At 46.8% G+C, this 15,761-nt stretch overlaps 1 protein-coding gene across 4 annotated transcripts in view; it reads right to left on the minus strand.

Annotated features, from left to right (window-relative positions):
* Ntm (neurotrimin) overlaps positions 1-15,761 on the minus strand; it is a 987,861-nt gene that overhangs the window by 415,634 nt on the left and 556,466 nt on the right. For all 4 annotated transcript variants that reach the window (XM_015995471.3, XM_042280600.2, XM_076575913.1 and 1 more), the window contains exon 2: positions 6,652-6,736. In XM_015995471.3, coding sequence (XP_015850957.1) covers positions 6,652-6,736 — 85 coding nt within the window. The remainder of the gene's footprint in view (positions 1-6,651; positions 6,737-15,761) is intronic.

Raw genomic sequence — 15,761 nt, forward strand, 5'->3', positions numbered from 1 at the left:
GAAGGAAGGAAGGAAGGAAGGAAGGAAGGAAGGAAGGAAGGAAGGAAAGAAACAAAGAAAGAAAGAGAGAGAGGGAAAGAGGGAGGAAGGGAGGGAGGGAGGGGAGGGGGAGAGAGAAAAAAAAGAAAGAAAGAAAGAGAGAGAGAAAGAAAGAGAGAGAGAGAGAGAGAGAGAGAGAGAGAGAAAGAAAGAAAGAAAGAAAGAAAGAAAGAAAGAAAGAAAGAAAGAAAGAAAGAAAGAAAGAAAGAAAGAAAGAAAGAAAGAGAGAAAGAAAGAAGATAGACCCAGGTCCTTCCCATTGGACCTCAACCCCTTAGCATCCAGTTGCACAGGCTTGTGGCATCCTTATAGAATTATGTGTACCTAGAACTGTTTGGTGTCCCACTTTGAGGAAACACTCGAAAATATTTGAGAAATTGTGACCTCTCTGTGAAAAGCCCAAGACTGTTAATACCTGAAGCAATGGATTAATGGTAGACCCTGAAATAAAGTTTCCTCTGAACAAAACAAGTCAGCCTCATGATTCTGAGAAGGGTCCTACTGAGACAGAATGAGACTCTGTGTGTTCATGCCACAAGCCACATAAATCTCTCACACTCCCAGGACCCAAAGATCATCAAGAAAGGAGCTGTGTGTTACACAAGGAAGAGCAAGAAAGTTCACTAGGTCCTTGGTAGCAGAGGGACTTGGGAAAGAAGAAAAGAGAGATAAAATGAGACCAGCTCTCTGACCTAAAGAGAAAGAGCCTAAATGCCGGGTCCAGGTGCCTACTATCTGATCCTGTGAGCTGGGGGAAAGCCTCACTTGTGTTTGTCTGTCTGTAAAATCAGAATAAAAACGATATCTCCTTTGTGATTTGGGCAAGAAAATACTCAACACAAGGCTTAACAGATAGAAAATAGGCTTGTCCCACAGAGTCAGGACTGTAGTGTAATAACACATGCTTTGGTCCAAAGAAAGCAGAGTCAGGAGAGAACCAAGAATGTAGTGACAAATGTCAGCCAATTGTATCAGAAGCACACCTAGTAAGTCCGCAGATGGTTTGGTATTTAGTGGGCAAATCCACCTTCCTTTAGGCACATGCATCCTGGTGAGCCCACAGCCAGGGACTGGAGTTGGTGCTGGATGTCTCCCTTCTCACCTTGAAGCAAGACTGATGGTCATTACCTTCATCACACTTACGTGGTTGACCTTCCTGGTCTCTGTAATCCTTTCAAACTTCAAAATATTGTGTTAGGGAAAATATTCCCTAACAGAGGAAAGGAAAACTATTTCCACAGTGCACCACTGGTGAGGAAAGGGATATTGGAAAACTGGTTTGTCCCCCTGTACACAGTTTAGGTTCCAAAAGAACTGGCACATTCCCACTCCTTCTGTCCCGTAGTTGGTTGCATTCTCGTGTTTCCTATTTCGGTTTCTGGCTCCTCAAATGGCTGGCATACTCTAGGAACCTCCCTGCACAGACCCATCTGCCCATGCTCCTAGGAGCCACTGTCCTCAGGCTGGATGCCTGACCAGCTCCTGAGGGGAGCAGTCAGCAATCCTGAGAGAAGGCAAGAAGTAAGCCCAGTGCACACGTCCTAGATGGCATTTCTATTCGGAAGGAGTGAGCCCATAAGCAGGGATCAATAGTTCCACCATGAGACAACCGCTGCCAGGGGACTCTAAGAATAGAAGATGGGAAAGGAGATGCTTTTCTGTCTCCTTCCTTGTCTTAAGAAGACTACTTTCTCTGAGGTATACCTGGCCCGTCATCAAGAACATTTCTTCAAAGATTGGATCACTGGGTAGTCAAATGACTTGCCAGAGCAGGAGGTACATGCCATAGCACGCTATCAAATATGGAACAACCTCCCACCTCAGCCCATCTGTGTAGAGCTCAGGAAGACACCAGCTCAATAAATGACATGTATTTGGAACCTGTACACAGTACCTTGTCAGGAACACACACGTGACCATGGCAACTGTGATGCTGTACCAAGGATATCCCAGGGCAAAGACAATACAAGATGGCAAGGGAAAGAGAGAATCAAGGGGAGAAGGGAGCGATCTTAGACACACATCTCTTCCTTCACTCATCTGCACAGCTCATGTATTGGTGACTTCTTGTATAAAAGGTACTGATGAATGAATGTGCTGAGTAAGCCAGAGGGTGTACACCTATCCTACAGTGCTCACTGTCTAGGTGAGGAAGGCAGACAACACGCAGGTAACTAAACAAATGAATGGAATGGCTTCAGAGGAAGATGAATGCTCATGAAAAAGCACCTACTGTGCTGATATTAAGACTGGTACAAGCGGAGGAGACTAAATGGATTGGAGCATCAGCAAAGGCCTCAATGGGGGTATCTTATCAGTACTTGGGCCAAAATTGGGAATACCTATGAAGGGAGCAATACAGATAGTGTTGTTTCTAGTAGAAGGGACAACCAAAAGTAAGGCCTACGGGCCTACCATTGGGATAAAAACCCAGAGAAGGGCCGGGTGGTGGGGGCTCATGCCGTTAATCCCAGCACCCAGGAAGCAGAGGCAGGCAGATCTCTGTGAGTTAGAGGCCAGCCTGGTCTACAGAGTGAGTTCCAGGACAGCCAGGGCTACCCAGAGAAACCTTGTCTTCTTGTGCTACGTCCTAACCGCCACTGAAAGCCTCCCTCCACCAGAGGGCACTCTGCTCAGATCCTCCCCACTTGCCATCCTAGACCCATGTGCTAATCTTGATTGTTTTGTTCACGGGCTGGCTTTGGAGAGTGGACCCAGGACTTCTGAGAGCCAAGTCCAGGCCTCCATATCTTTCCCTCCACACTTCAACACCTGGCTTTGTGCCCTTCCTAAAAGAACCATGCAACAAATCTTTGTTGTTTGATCATTGTTCCGTTATAAAATAAAGTGATAGATAAATACAATAAAGCGTGAAGGATAGTTTTGTTTTGTCTTCATTCATCTGTTTCGGGACCCCGTGTCATCCAGGGTGCTCATGACGTTAAAAGGTGTGATCTTTGCTCTCTCAGAATGAGCTCAGCCCACTTAGAGAGGCAATTAAACATACAAAGGCAAAAAGGACGGTAGACATTAAACACCACTGGGGAAGGAGGGAGGCACAGAGTTCCCTCCCGATAAGTCTTGGGAAATCGCAATATCTGCGGTCTGCTGAAATCACTCTGGACCAGCGCTCTAGCTCTGTCACGTGCTACTGGTGTGAATTCAGATAAATGCTGACCTTTGGGTCTCAACTCCCTCATCTGTAGAATGGGGGATACTTTCATGAAGTTCAGAGAGTAGGGAGGATTAACTGTGACTAGGTACATTTAATTCTTAGTACCATACAGTGGCTGGTCAATAAGTGATAATACTCTTCAACTTATTAACATCACCATTGCTGGTGCCTCCTGCTAGTCCCACTTCAAAACTTCCTGCTATTCCACCTTAATCAAGTAATGTTTTGCTTTGTTTTTTGTTTCTTTTTTTTTTTTTCTGATTTCTGTGAGAGGAGGGGCTATACTAGGAATCAAGTTAGGGATTCATATGAGCTAAGCAAGCACTTTATCAACTGAGTCATATCCACAGGCCCAAGTGAGGCTAATTCTTCATGCCAATGCCTCAGTTTTCCCATCTGTAAAATGTGATAATAATAACTACATAATAATTATTATTAGGATTCACCTACAATGTTAGGGGGTTGAGACATTATATATAGCACTTTGCTATTCCCTAGTACATGGTGTCTACTCAATAAACCGGGGCTATGTAGTTACACATTCTGTGTAATGTGATCTCACCATTCATAAAAGCATCAAGGGGAGGGCAGACACAGTGGAAGATTGCAAATGCCTGCAACTCCACACAGATTGCCAACACCTTTGTTTCCCAATAGAATAGCTCCACAAAGATCATTAGACATAATTAGAAAAAGTAAAATAAACTTTTAAAGTTTCTTCAAGATAGAATTTGTTGCTGAAACATTTACTCTTTAGAGATCATAAAGATGATGCTGGTGAGAACAAAGCAGAATAAAAAGAAACTAGAGCAGCAAGTCCTCTGCTGGCCATGAAGGGAACTGCAGTCTTGCTGCCAGGAGGATTGGGTGGCCTTCTGTGTAAGCAAAGGTGCCTCAGCCTCCCTACTTGTTGATAAGGAAGGAAGGAAACCAGTTCCATCCTGTGGACAATTTAAAAGAAAAAAAAATACACAGAATCATGAACCATGAGATGGTTGCAACTTATCAATAGATTAGCAATTTTTCTATAAACATAATAATGCATCCTAAAATCACCACATGCGACTTTCCAACACAGAACAAGGCAAGGCAGGACGTGTGTCTAAGAATTCAGAGCCTCCACTCCCAAACTGTACCCCCAAGAAGGAAGCCCTTCTACGTCCGAGTGTAGTACAATGAGAAGAGTGAGGAAACATGTGAGGGGGGCATGGGTGACACACACACAGCTTGCCTGTCACCCCTGGTACCAGTTCTGTTGACAAATCCTGGCCATGACCGATGCCGGGTATCATCACATCCTGGTTCATCTAATCCCTAGGTTTTAGGGTTCCATCCACTGAGAGGACCACCCTCCTGAATGTCACAAAGACAGTCAGCCTCTTGTGGCTGACACAGCATAGCAGGGAACTGGATGGACTTGGTATGCACGGCTGGGTTGTGACCAGTGCTGAGGCATACAGATGCAGCCTCACCATGTCCTGGCACTTCCCTTTGTATTCAAACAAGACCACTGTGTGGAGAGCCTATGGGAAAATGCAAACATTGGTATCTGAAAGAGAGGAAGGGGAGGAGTGGGAACGAGAGCAGAGCAGTCAATACACTCTGTACTGTACAATAAAGGACTGTTAGAAAGAAGTCCCAGGCCCTGGTACCTGCTGGATGCAGCCACTCTCTGAAAGAGCCAGAACCTCCTGAGCCATGGGGCTATTGCCCTTCCTGGGATGACTGACATCTTGGGCCACTCTAATCTCCTTGTTTTCCTTAGAATGTGAGAGTCTCTGTCAAGGCCACTTACATTTGTATATCTTCAAACCCCTAGGGCACTCACTATCTTCTTTTCTCTCTTTTGAGTGTGGGTGGGTGGGGGGAATCTATTTGTATCTAAAATAATCCCCATAGATAGTATCTCTGTTGTGTCCCTAGAGGTCTCCTTCCTGCAACCAGGGGTTAGGGTCAAAGGAGCCATCTAGAGAACACTGCATTTTCTTGAATACATTGTTTTAGAGGATTTTTTTTTTCTATTGAGATAGTCTGAAATCAATGAGTAGTTACAACTCCCATGAAGTCCCTACACAAAGTAAATACCAAGTCATTTCAGAGAAAGGGAAACTGGGCAGTTTAGCTTAATCTGAAGTATTCGCTAAAGAGTTCATTCGTGTATCATTGAGTAACCAGGACTTCACTGGAGCCATGACAGTTAGGTCTCCAAAGACAAAGGATCTTGGGATGTTTGCAGCCTTGCATGTTCCTTAAATCACACGTGTTTTTGAAAATGACCTCACAATTCAACTCTGTATTGCCAGTGCTCCTCCTCCCCAACACTTTCTATCCTGTGGCTATCATGCATGCAATCCAATCTCAGTAAACCAATGGGACCAAGACATCTGGCACCAAAGCCAAGGTTAATTTCCCAAGAATCTCCACGTCAGAGGATGGAAATAGTATCCTGTCACCTGTGGTCAGTTCAGTTGACCAGTTTTGAAAACTTTATTAAAACAATGAGAGGTGGGAAGGTTTCTTGGTCTCTTAAAAATTCCAGAGAGGAAAATCTCCTATTACAATCATCCAGTGTGTGGCCCTCTTGTGAGAGGCGTGGTTTTTATCAACACTGGAAATGGAGTTAGTGCTTTAATAGCATGGTAACGGGGAGACAATCTTGCCTGTTAACTTAACACAAAAATGTAGTCAAGATTCTTCTCCTCCTTCCCAGATGTTGCGATCCTCAACCCCAGAAATCATTCCTGACCCAACACCACACTAAAGCCTAGGGTTTTTTGGGTGCCAAGTTTTGCACACACTGATTTGGTGGACAGAGCAAACAGAACACAGTCTTCTCAGTAAATGACATTTTCCACAGGCAAATCCGAAGGCATGGTACTAGTGTTCAAAAGCCACGTTCAGACAGAAGAACACATCTGCCTCTGCCCACCATCTCATGGAATCCAGACAGCCCAGAAAAACCTTGGTAAAACCAGGCTCAGGAAGAGAGATTTTGCAGAGTCCAGTCCCTGGATGCAACTCCCAGTGGCACGGGTAGAGTGAGGCCATCACCACCAAGCCATCTCCCTGCTTTGGGACTCATTAACTTCAGAGAGAAGACAATCCATGCTGAGTCTCAGGCAAGTCCCAGGTCACCATAGCCGTTAGGCTCAGGAACAGGCAGCGCTAGGACCACTGCCCTCAAAATGAGACAGCTATCCCTCACCCACAACAAATCCGAGTCGAAGAAGCCAGGTTTGGGAAACAGATCTCCCCTGGCATTGCCCTGTGATTGCCACATTCCTTGGCAGAGCAGCCAACTCATCCAGGAATTGTGCAGCGCAGGGAACTAGCGACCTCTCCACTAGCCCTGGCTTGCTCCAGTGCACACACCCGCACCCCTGTCCCAGTCCCCCAGCCCAAACAAATCATTATTTCGTAGAATGGCAGTTCCCTACCTGAGGGTGGCGCTCTCCCCCTGCCTGACCGTCACGTTGTCCATAGCTTTGGGAAAGGTGGCATCTCCGCTGCGCACCGGCACTCCTGTGGGTACAAGGAACAGCAGCCTGAGAGACACGACCACGAGGCACTTCCAGGGCAGGAACAGGTACCCACAGACCCCCATTCTCGACAGCCACAACTTCCCAGAACTCCGGCAGCAGCACGCACACGCCCCCCGGGCGAGCACAGGAAGTGGGTGGGGTAGGGAGTGAGCGCGGGGACCCAGCGATGAACTAGCGGCGACCGCGCGATGCACTGGGAGGAGGAAAGCGCGCAGACTCCTCCAAGTCTAATATTCCTCCCTCAAATCCAGCCTCAGCTTGCCAGCCTCCAAGAACCAGTTTCCACGGCACACATCCGAGGCGGACTTTCTCGTGCTGTCTGTGGCCAGGAAGGTGGCCAGGAAAGACCAGCGCAAGGCAGGCAAGCAGGCGCACAGGTGCCGGACTCAGGAGCTGCCTCTTTCCTGTAGCAGTTCAGGCATGGCACTTTGGACAGGAGTAAGCACTTTGGTATCCAACAGGGCTGTGGCTGGGTTGCATCCAGCTATCCAGATGTGGTCTGCGATTCCTCAGTCGAACAAGGGAAAATTCAGCACTTTCTTAAGTTTCCGAGCAAAGCTCGCCGCCAGAAACAATCTGGAACAATAGCAGATGGAAAGTAGAGCACGCAAGAGGCGGCACGGATGGTGCGAGGAGGCTACAGCTAAGCCGGCTTCGTGCAATCCGGACTCCGGAATCCTGCGGCAGAGCCTCGGTCAACTTCCTCGGAACCCAGATGCGCGCCGCAGCCTGGGCAGTCTCTGCAGCGCAGCAGCGAGGTTGGAGCGGCCCGGCAGGGCGACCGTGGCAGTTCCTCGCCTGTTCTCTGGCTCGCTGCAGAAGGCGAAGCGCAGTCGGCACCGGAGCCGCGGACGCCAAGCTCAGCGGCCGCCCCCGGCCTCCGCGCCGCCTTCCTCCCGGGAGCAGCCCCGACGCGCGCGGGCCCCGACCGCCGGGGTTGTCATGGCAGCAGCTCCATCCCTGACCGCCACTTTCTCTCGGTGCCGACTCCAAGCAATCCGGCGGGCGGGTGGCAAGGACTGCGCGCTCATCCCGGCGGGTGCGGGGCGAGGGAGCCCACCTTAACCCCCGCCGTGCCGGGCCAGGGCAGGGCGGTGCAGCACCTCTGGCCACTGGTTTAACCATTTCTGGACTTAAAGAGCAAGCTCTTCGCAATTAAGAAGACAAAGTTACTGTGAGGTCTTAATAAGCCCTAGACATCTTAATAAGGGTCACAAACTAACTAGGAAGAGAAGAGCCTGCAGCATGCATCTGTGCACCTTTAAAATGGTCAAATTAATTCTATCAGCATTTAGAGTACAGTGTTAGGAGGATGCTTTAAATAGTCTCATTTTTATTCAACGTTACACTACCCTCTGCACTCCACCCCGCCCCCCCAAGCTCCTTAAATCCCCATAGACTAAACACAACCATCCTAAATAGAGATTGTCCAGGTAAAAAATAAACGTGGAAATTCCAGAAGCATCTTGGTGAGTGAAATGAGCAAAATCCCATTAAGATGTTGGTCAAGTTCAACACCGCCTTTGTCAACCCTACCCCCACCCCCGACACTGAGTATGCTTGCCAGGCAAAAGGTACACAGGCATGGGCCAATGTAAGCCACTGCCTGGTTTATAAGGAAGATACTCCGGGTTCTGGGTTCACACTCTGGCATACCTGATTTCATCTCCAAGAGGTGTGGCTTTCTTTAAATCTTTGAAGCCCAAGTAAAGACTGGCTATGCCTCAGGTCCTGTGATTTCTTCCTGTCTGCTGCTGGTTCCTCTGTGCCCACATCATGTTTCTCCCTTCGCCCCAGCTCTGATGGACCATGCCTACCTAGTCCCTGCGCAGGGAACTGAGTGGATCGGTAGAAATGGTGAGGATAGGGCTGTCCTGAGCTCCCAATAATGACTTAAACTGTCCCTGGAAGTAGAGGGTGGAGGAGAGGATTCGATGGCTTTGTTTCCCCGAGCATTTCTACAGCATACAATTGGGATACTATTTTTAAAACAAACTATGAAATAATAGTGAAAATAAAAAGCTCTTCCTCAAAGAGGAACATCAAACACCGGACACCAAAACATCACTACAAAACCATGATTAACCACAGCAGGGCTGGTACCTCGGGGCCACTGACACCATTGAGTAACACCAACCATTTCCATGTGGACAGTATGTAAGGATCCCCAAGGGCACTTCTCACACAATATCCCCCTCACACCACTACACCCAAGGGGAGGGCAGAGGTCAGCTTTGGAATGTTTTAGCCAAGTTCAAGGGCCACAAAGGAAGATGAGCAAGCTTGCTTTTCTATTTTTATAGTTGCCCAGACACTCCTGGGCCATGAAGTATCAAGCAACTTTGTACTGGAGGTGTCAAAATGCTTGACACCAATTCATTACTAGGCCAATTCCCTACTGCCTCCTCTGGTGACTTTGTCTGATATTAAAGTCTCAGGGAACTCATCCGCTGTTTTTGAACCCAGGGAACCTTTTGACATACAACGCCAAAAATGCTGGTTGGTGACTTATGGCAATAACAAATGGCTTTTTTCCCCAAAGCCTATTTTGTCTCGTTTTTCCAGTGGGAAAACATGAAAAATCATAAATTAAACTATTTCATTCAGTTGAGCTGTTCGTGAGTACAGACAGAAGGCTTGAGCTTTCTTTGCTGATTAACAGGCTTATGAGTTTAAGAATCTTCCCTGAAAGCCACCACATCCCTCCTAATAACCCATCAGGTGTACCTCCTATGGTCCCATCACAACCCCTCTTCCTAAGTGCCACACTCAGTGGAAACAAATCCTAGGCAATGAGGAAAGGGAAGGAACTCATTCTCGGCTTTGGAGGTATTTCCCTACAGACCCAGGATCCAGAATGGAGAGGCTGATTCCTTTCATGACAAATTCTAATTCAGTCCCTTGCATCTAATTCCAGGTAGGTACAAATGAGCATTAGGTTTTGCATCTAGGAATGGGGATAATGACAACCAACAGCCTGTCCCAAGGGAGCTACATACATGATTAACTCTACAGGAAAAATACTTAGAAAACCATTTAAGATGGAAGAGGCTTTATTAATACATTTTTCCTGCTCCTGCTTCGTTATTATGGCTAGACAGAAAAATAATCCTCAAAGGCTCCTTGAGACACTGTCTACGCTGGCCTGAATGCACTTCATCTCAGGCAGTCAGAACATCTGTCTCTGACCCCGAGGAAGAGTGCTGGCCTGCAGCATCCGGGTAACTGTCCACAGAAAGCCCATCAGAGCTCAGGTAACCCTCTGGGAGGACAAAGAAAAGCCACTCACAATCTCTGCTTTATGGACCCAGGGCTCCAAACTATTCACAAATAAAGGTTAAGAAAGTGGCCAAAGGTCAGAGATGCCCACACAATTAACAAGACGGATCAGCTTTACTCAAACCCGCTATTGAAGTGCTTTAGAAAGATGAAGATCAAAATCGCATGTCAATTGCCTTCCCATTCCCTAATCCCTAAATATAACCAGCACTTAGTGGCTTATCTTATATCCTGTCTCTGGCTTCATAAAAACTGCTGGATTTATTTTATTTTTCCCAGCATATCTGAGTTAATGAAAAAGGGATGACAGTCAGAGCAATTTCATTATTTGTGTTCTTTATAGAAACAACTTCCTCTCTGCCTCCTGGAAAGCAGATTCCTAACAAGTGCCACCTCCACCTTCTCCCCCCATCCCCCTCTCCCCCCTCCCTTCTTTCTCACGTACACGTATACTGTACACATAAATCAACTTGTCACAGCTTGTCTCTGCACTGACAGCTGTAATTGCTTCAGGTTATAAAAATATCTTTAGGACAATACCTTTCAAGCTCTCTCTCTCTCTCTCTCTCTCTCTCTCTCTCTCACACACACACACACACACACACACACACACACACAGAGGCAGATAGGAGCATATGGTGGCTTATACCTGCTGTGGCACCTGTACACTAAACTAGGGTTTGAACAAGAAGTCCTGATTGACAGGCAGCCAGCTGGGATTTTTGTTTTGCTTTGCTCTGTGTTACCTACAGCAAGGCTAGGGTGAGCTAAAGAGCTGTGGCGAGTCCACCATGCAAGAGACAGAGGAAGAGCAGTGGCTTAAGAAACACGCCAGCTCTATTTCTCTACGAAGGCGAAAGGCCCCCCTCTCCTGGTAGAGATTTCAAATAGAAGCACAGGCAAGATGAAAAATGCAGGGCAGTTAGTGAGTGGCGTGACATCCAATAGATATTGGAAGATTTAATCAGAAAGAGCACTGTAAATCTGGATAAAGAGGTGCCTCCAGGGGTGGAGGGAAGGGCTGGGCTTTGGAAAAATGCCTGCTATTTTTTGCTCCTCTATGAATACAGGATCACAATAAAAATCACTGATCATCTGGGCTACAGTCCAGCGGGTTAGGATTTCAGTGGGAAGAGCAACAGGGCAACGTGAAGAGGGGCAGGGGGCTGCATGGAGAGAAAAGGGGTCAGACAGAGAGAGATCCGAGAAGAAGGAGATGAAGAAAAGGCAGGGGCATGGCTGCCTGTCCACGGGCTTTGAAACCCATAGAACTGTCTAAGAGATGCACAAAGCAAAGAGATTGTAGTGGGGGAAAGCTGTGGAGGGCAACTGAATGAGCTAAAATCAAAGTGCCAAGAACACAAAGGGTAGGGATCCAGAGAACACATCCCAAGAGTCACAGAGGATGGGGCAAAATTGTCTCTTATGGAAGATTTAGGTCGTAGTAAAACCTCAGACTCAGACAATCCCAGAATGATGTGTCAGAAAGGATGTGAGAAGATATGCAATACATACCCTTCACTTCAGGAAGGAAGGATTGAGCCCCAGTAGGTCATAGTAGGTATAATGCTAATAATGAGCAAAGCAGGACAAGAACTCAGGACTCCTGACACCTGGTCCAGTCACCTTTCCATTGCTCCACAACTATGGACACTGCTGAAGAGATGAGCAGCAAACACTGGCTTTTGCTGCTTCATCTGGGGCTGCACAGATAACCATGGAGGGGGCCACACACCGCTCATGATATCTCTGGGCATCCAGGGAGTCCACTGAATTGGATGCATTCAGTAACCCAGCATGTATAGGGCCCGTGTTGAGAACTAGATAAAGAATAATGAAGGAACGCACACTGGCTTGCCCTCTAGTTACCAGCAGTCTGAAGCTCTTGGGTTTCTCAGCAGCCATTATTTACACTGAGATTCCCAAATGTTGAAGTTCTAGTGAATCCTGAGTTCTACTCAGTTGAGGAAAATAGGCTAAAATCTACCTTCTTAGGAATCAAACCTGTGGTGCCTGTCCAGATTTCTAGGCACCACATTGGCCTTTCTAGAGTCATTATTAAGAGGTAAGGAGTATACTCACCCTAATGAGAAACCAATTCTCTCTAGTCGGGTAAGCCCACACAGAGCATGCTGTCTACCAAGAGAGACAGACAGGTATATGCACTCAGGCACCCATTCGGTCCATATTATCCACCAACAACAGCTGTGGGCTTTGGAACCAGAAAGTGCAAAAGTCAAATCCTCATGCTCTGTCTTGAGGATAGGACCCTGGGGACACAGCTGTGCTTGTAAACTAATACAATTCATGCATGGTACCAAGCACATGGAGCTGCTATGAGGCTGTGTGAACAGATGCAGAAGTTCAGTCCAGAGTTGGGCTTCTCCTGTGTGTCTCGGAATGATATCTGGAGGGGTTGTGTTGAGATTGTCAGGAAGAACAGGGAGAAATTCATTCAGAGGACAGGAGGAGTCTAGGAGCAGAGCACAGGCCTGGGGACAGTCATAGAGTTTACATCAGGAGGGGACCTCATCCCAGAGAAAGAAAAGAAACACTACACTGGGATGTGGTAGAAACAGGAAGTGCCTCAGTCTACACACTCCAAACAGGAAGAAGAGTGACCCCACATTTCACCCCACTGTCCCATCCCTGAATAGGCTAGCCATCCGACAGCTGTCGCCTGTTCACAGAAGCTGAGGGGAAACAACCTGTGCTTCAGATCTGGCTTACTTTTTTGGTAGCTATCTAGGTACCCTGAGCTCTCCTGTTCCCAAGTACACTGGAAAAGTAGAGGTAGAGAAAACCCAGGGTTTCCCCAAGGTATAGGGGGAAAGGATACCTGCAACTCATCCTAAGTAAGCCATACCTTTAGACCCTCTTCCAGGGGCTCCTTAATCCTTTTACTATCTCTGTGTGCCTGCTGCAGACAAAGCCCCTTGAGTCTGCAAGGTCAGCTTGCTGCAGTCTCCATTTTCAGCATGTCCTTTGGTCTTCTCACCTTCCAACACTCCAGAGCAGTCAGCCCCATAATCCTTCTAGAGAGGTTACCTATGGACATCAGCTTACATGAATGTACTTACCTATACACTACCTATCAAGTGTAATGTTCGCAAGAAGCAGCCCAATCACTGAGGGACTGACTTCTGATGCCAGAACAGGCCTGGGCATGGCAGTCTCTGCAGCCTTGGACCTGGAGCACACCCAAGACCCTGTCAGGAACACACGCCTTGCATACCCCTACAGCTTTCCTCCCTCAAGAACCACCTGCTTCTGGTGTCTCTCCCTAACCTTTTACCCACATTTTTCTTTGGAGGATTTTACTCTTTGTCCCTCAGATAAGAGCAGAAACAGAAAAGGCCAATTTCAATGAGGTGAGAATATGCTCTATAATATACTGCTTCAATTCTACCTTTTCCTAGTAATGACTTCCACACAAATATCATTTTGGAAACCAGAACACCTGGGTTCTAGTTCTTCTCAGCCTATCAGCAGATCTCACTGCTAATTTGGAAATGTTAGGACTTTCACTTGTCATATGAGCCAACATCCTACAGGGACAGTGAGTCACTGTGAAGACCAGCCAGCTAATTCATTCCAATGGGCTAGCACGTCTCCGAAGAACAAACAGAAAGATTCCAGAGTATGATGACAACCCTTGGGAGGCAGGAATCAAGGGTCTGCAGTGGCAGTCCTAGCCTGCCACTTACTGTGCGGCAGTGCCTGGGTCTCTACCTCCTGACTTCTACCCAAGGAGCTTGGATTAGAAGCTTTCCAAGGACCCTTCCAACTCTAATAGACTGTGATTATGATGCTCCTCAGCCCTCTTCTCAGAAGCAGTTTACTCTTCAGAGTCACTTATCTGTTCCTCCTGTGCAGAAATAGCCTCTTCCTCCTGCCCTTCCACTCTCCAGTAAGCCAAGGTACCACTTCAGAGTTCAGAAAACTATCATACAAGGTAATTAATGAGCTGCCCCAGATCTAAGGCAAGCCGATGGAGGAGTCAAGATGATTAAAAGTCTTCCGATAAAGGGTTTCTTTAAGGAAAAGAAAATCCCACAATGCATCCAGCAATGTGAATCTTCAATAAATACACTGTTAATATTTAACTGGCATTTATTTAAACTTACAGTAACTGTCCTATTAAATCTAAATTAATTGCCCATTTGGGAATCTTCCCCTAAAGCCTAGCTGGGACATGGCTGTCTAGATCATAGCCTGTACTAGGCATCTAGCCATAAAAAGAATACTTGAGCCATTCTTCTAAGACTTTGCTATTGGAATAGCATGGCTGCAAGAGTGTTGGAGATAAACTAGGCTAGTAAGTTGTCTGTCCTGTGACTTTCTGGGAGCCTAATTGTCTCTGCTCTGCAGTAAGGGACTACTCTGCTTCGCTACTGTTTTTATTACGGAGAGCTACCTAAGACACACTTTAATAGAGGAATATCATATACTTTGAACGCGGCTTCCCTCTGCCTTCTTACCCCCTTCCCACCCATCTCTGTTCCCTGAATAGCTTTACTTCTAGTGTCACGCTCTTATACACACCCGATTTTATGTGTAAAATATATAAAGTCTAGGACATACAAACTGAAGACAACACGTGGCATTTGTCTGTGGATGACTTAATTCATTTAATATGATTATCTCAGATTGCATCCATTTTCCCACAAGTGACACAACTTCATTCTTCTTTATGGCTGAATAAAATTCCTATTCTCTCCCTCTCCCTCTCCCTCTCCCTCTCCCTCTCCCTCTCCCTCTCCCTCTCCCTCTCCCTCTCCCTCTCCCTCTCCCTCTCTCTCTCTCTCTCTCTCTCTCTCTCTCTCTCTCTCTCTCTCCCCCTCCCTTCCCCTCTTTCTCTCTGCTCTCTGCTTAGGAATATTTTTCTTTTGAATACATGCTACTCAAGTGCCCCACCACAGACTACAGGTCAATCATGACCCCTCCCCCTCCTTTTTGGGGTTTGTGGTTTAGATTCATTCTTCTTTCTTTGGTCCCATCATATCCCAGGCTTCATAAATAAGATATTTACACTTCACAGTCAGTTGTGTATTCATATCTATATACATGAAGACACATAGATAGCTTGCATACACACACAAATAGAAATACACTTTCATGTGTCACAAAGAACATTTTGTAATGGCGGTCATCTATAAAAGAGCTGTGAAATAATCCCTGAGCCATGCCACGTTGTCGGGGTAGCCAGAGTGTAATTGGGTAGAACTGATCTTTGCTCTTCCTGAAATCAATCAATATTGTTTTATTATAAGTGTGATCCTGGCTGAACTTCTGTGATGTTATTTCACTATGATTAGAACACATTTACATTTGCCCACATGCTCGCACTCACTGGCCTCATCAGATACTTGTGCTAGTGAGGTGGGGATTTCAGACCAACACAGGTTTCAGTCACACGGGTTGGTGCTCAGGCAGCATCAGCTTCAAACCAATGTGTCCTGGCTGTCTAGAATCCAACTTTCCTCAGGGAAGTGGGAACAGGGCGAGGCAATCACAACCCTTTCTAAGATTTCTGAAGGTTTACTTAGGTTCCTCTGTGTTCTGTTTGCCTTGCAAGGCATGAAGGCAGGTGAGCTGCAGCTAAGGACAAAATGTGGAGAAGAAGACAGGTAGGCAGAGAGGAAGGCAAGGCATCCACACTGTGTAAAAGGACTATGCCTGTTCTTAACCACTTGTGGAAGGTTTAAATTTGTCATGTTTAAAAG

This window comes from Peromyscus maniculatus, chromosome 7 (genome assembly GCF_049852395.1).
Source record: "Peromyscus maniculatus bairdii isolate BWxNUB_F1_BW_parent chromosome 7, HU_Pman_BW_mat_3.1, whole genome shotgun sequence".
Taxonomy (NCBI): domain Eukaryota; kingdom Metazoa; phylum Chordata; class Mammalia; order Rodentia; family Cricetidae; genus Peromyscus; species Peromyscus maniculatus.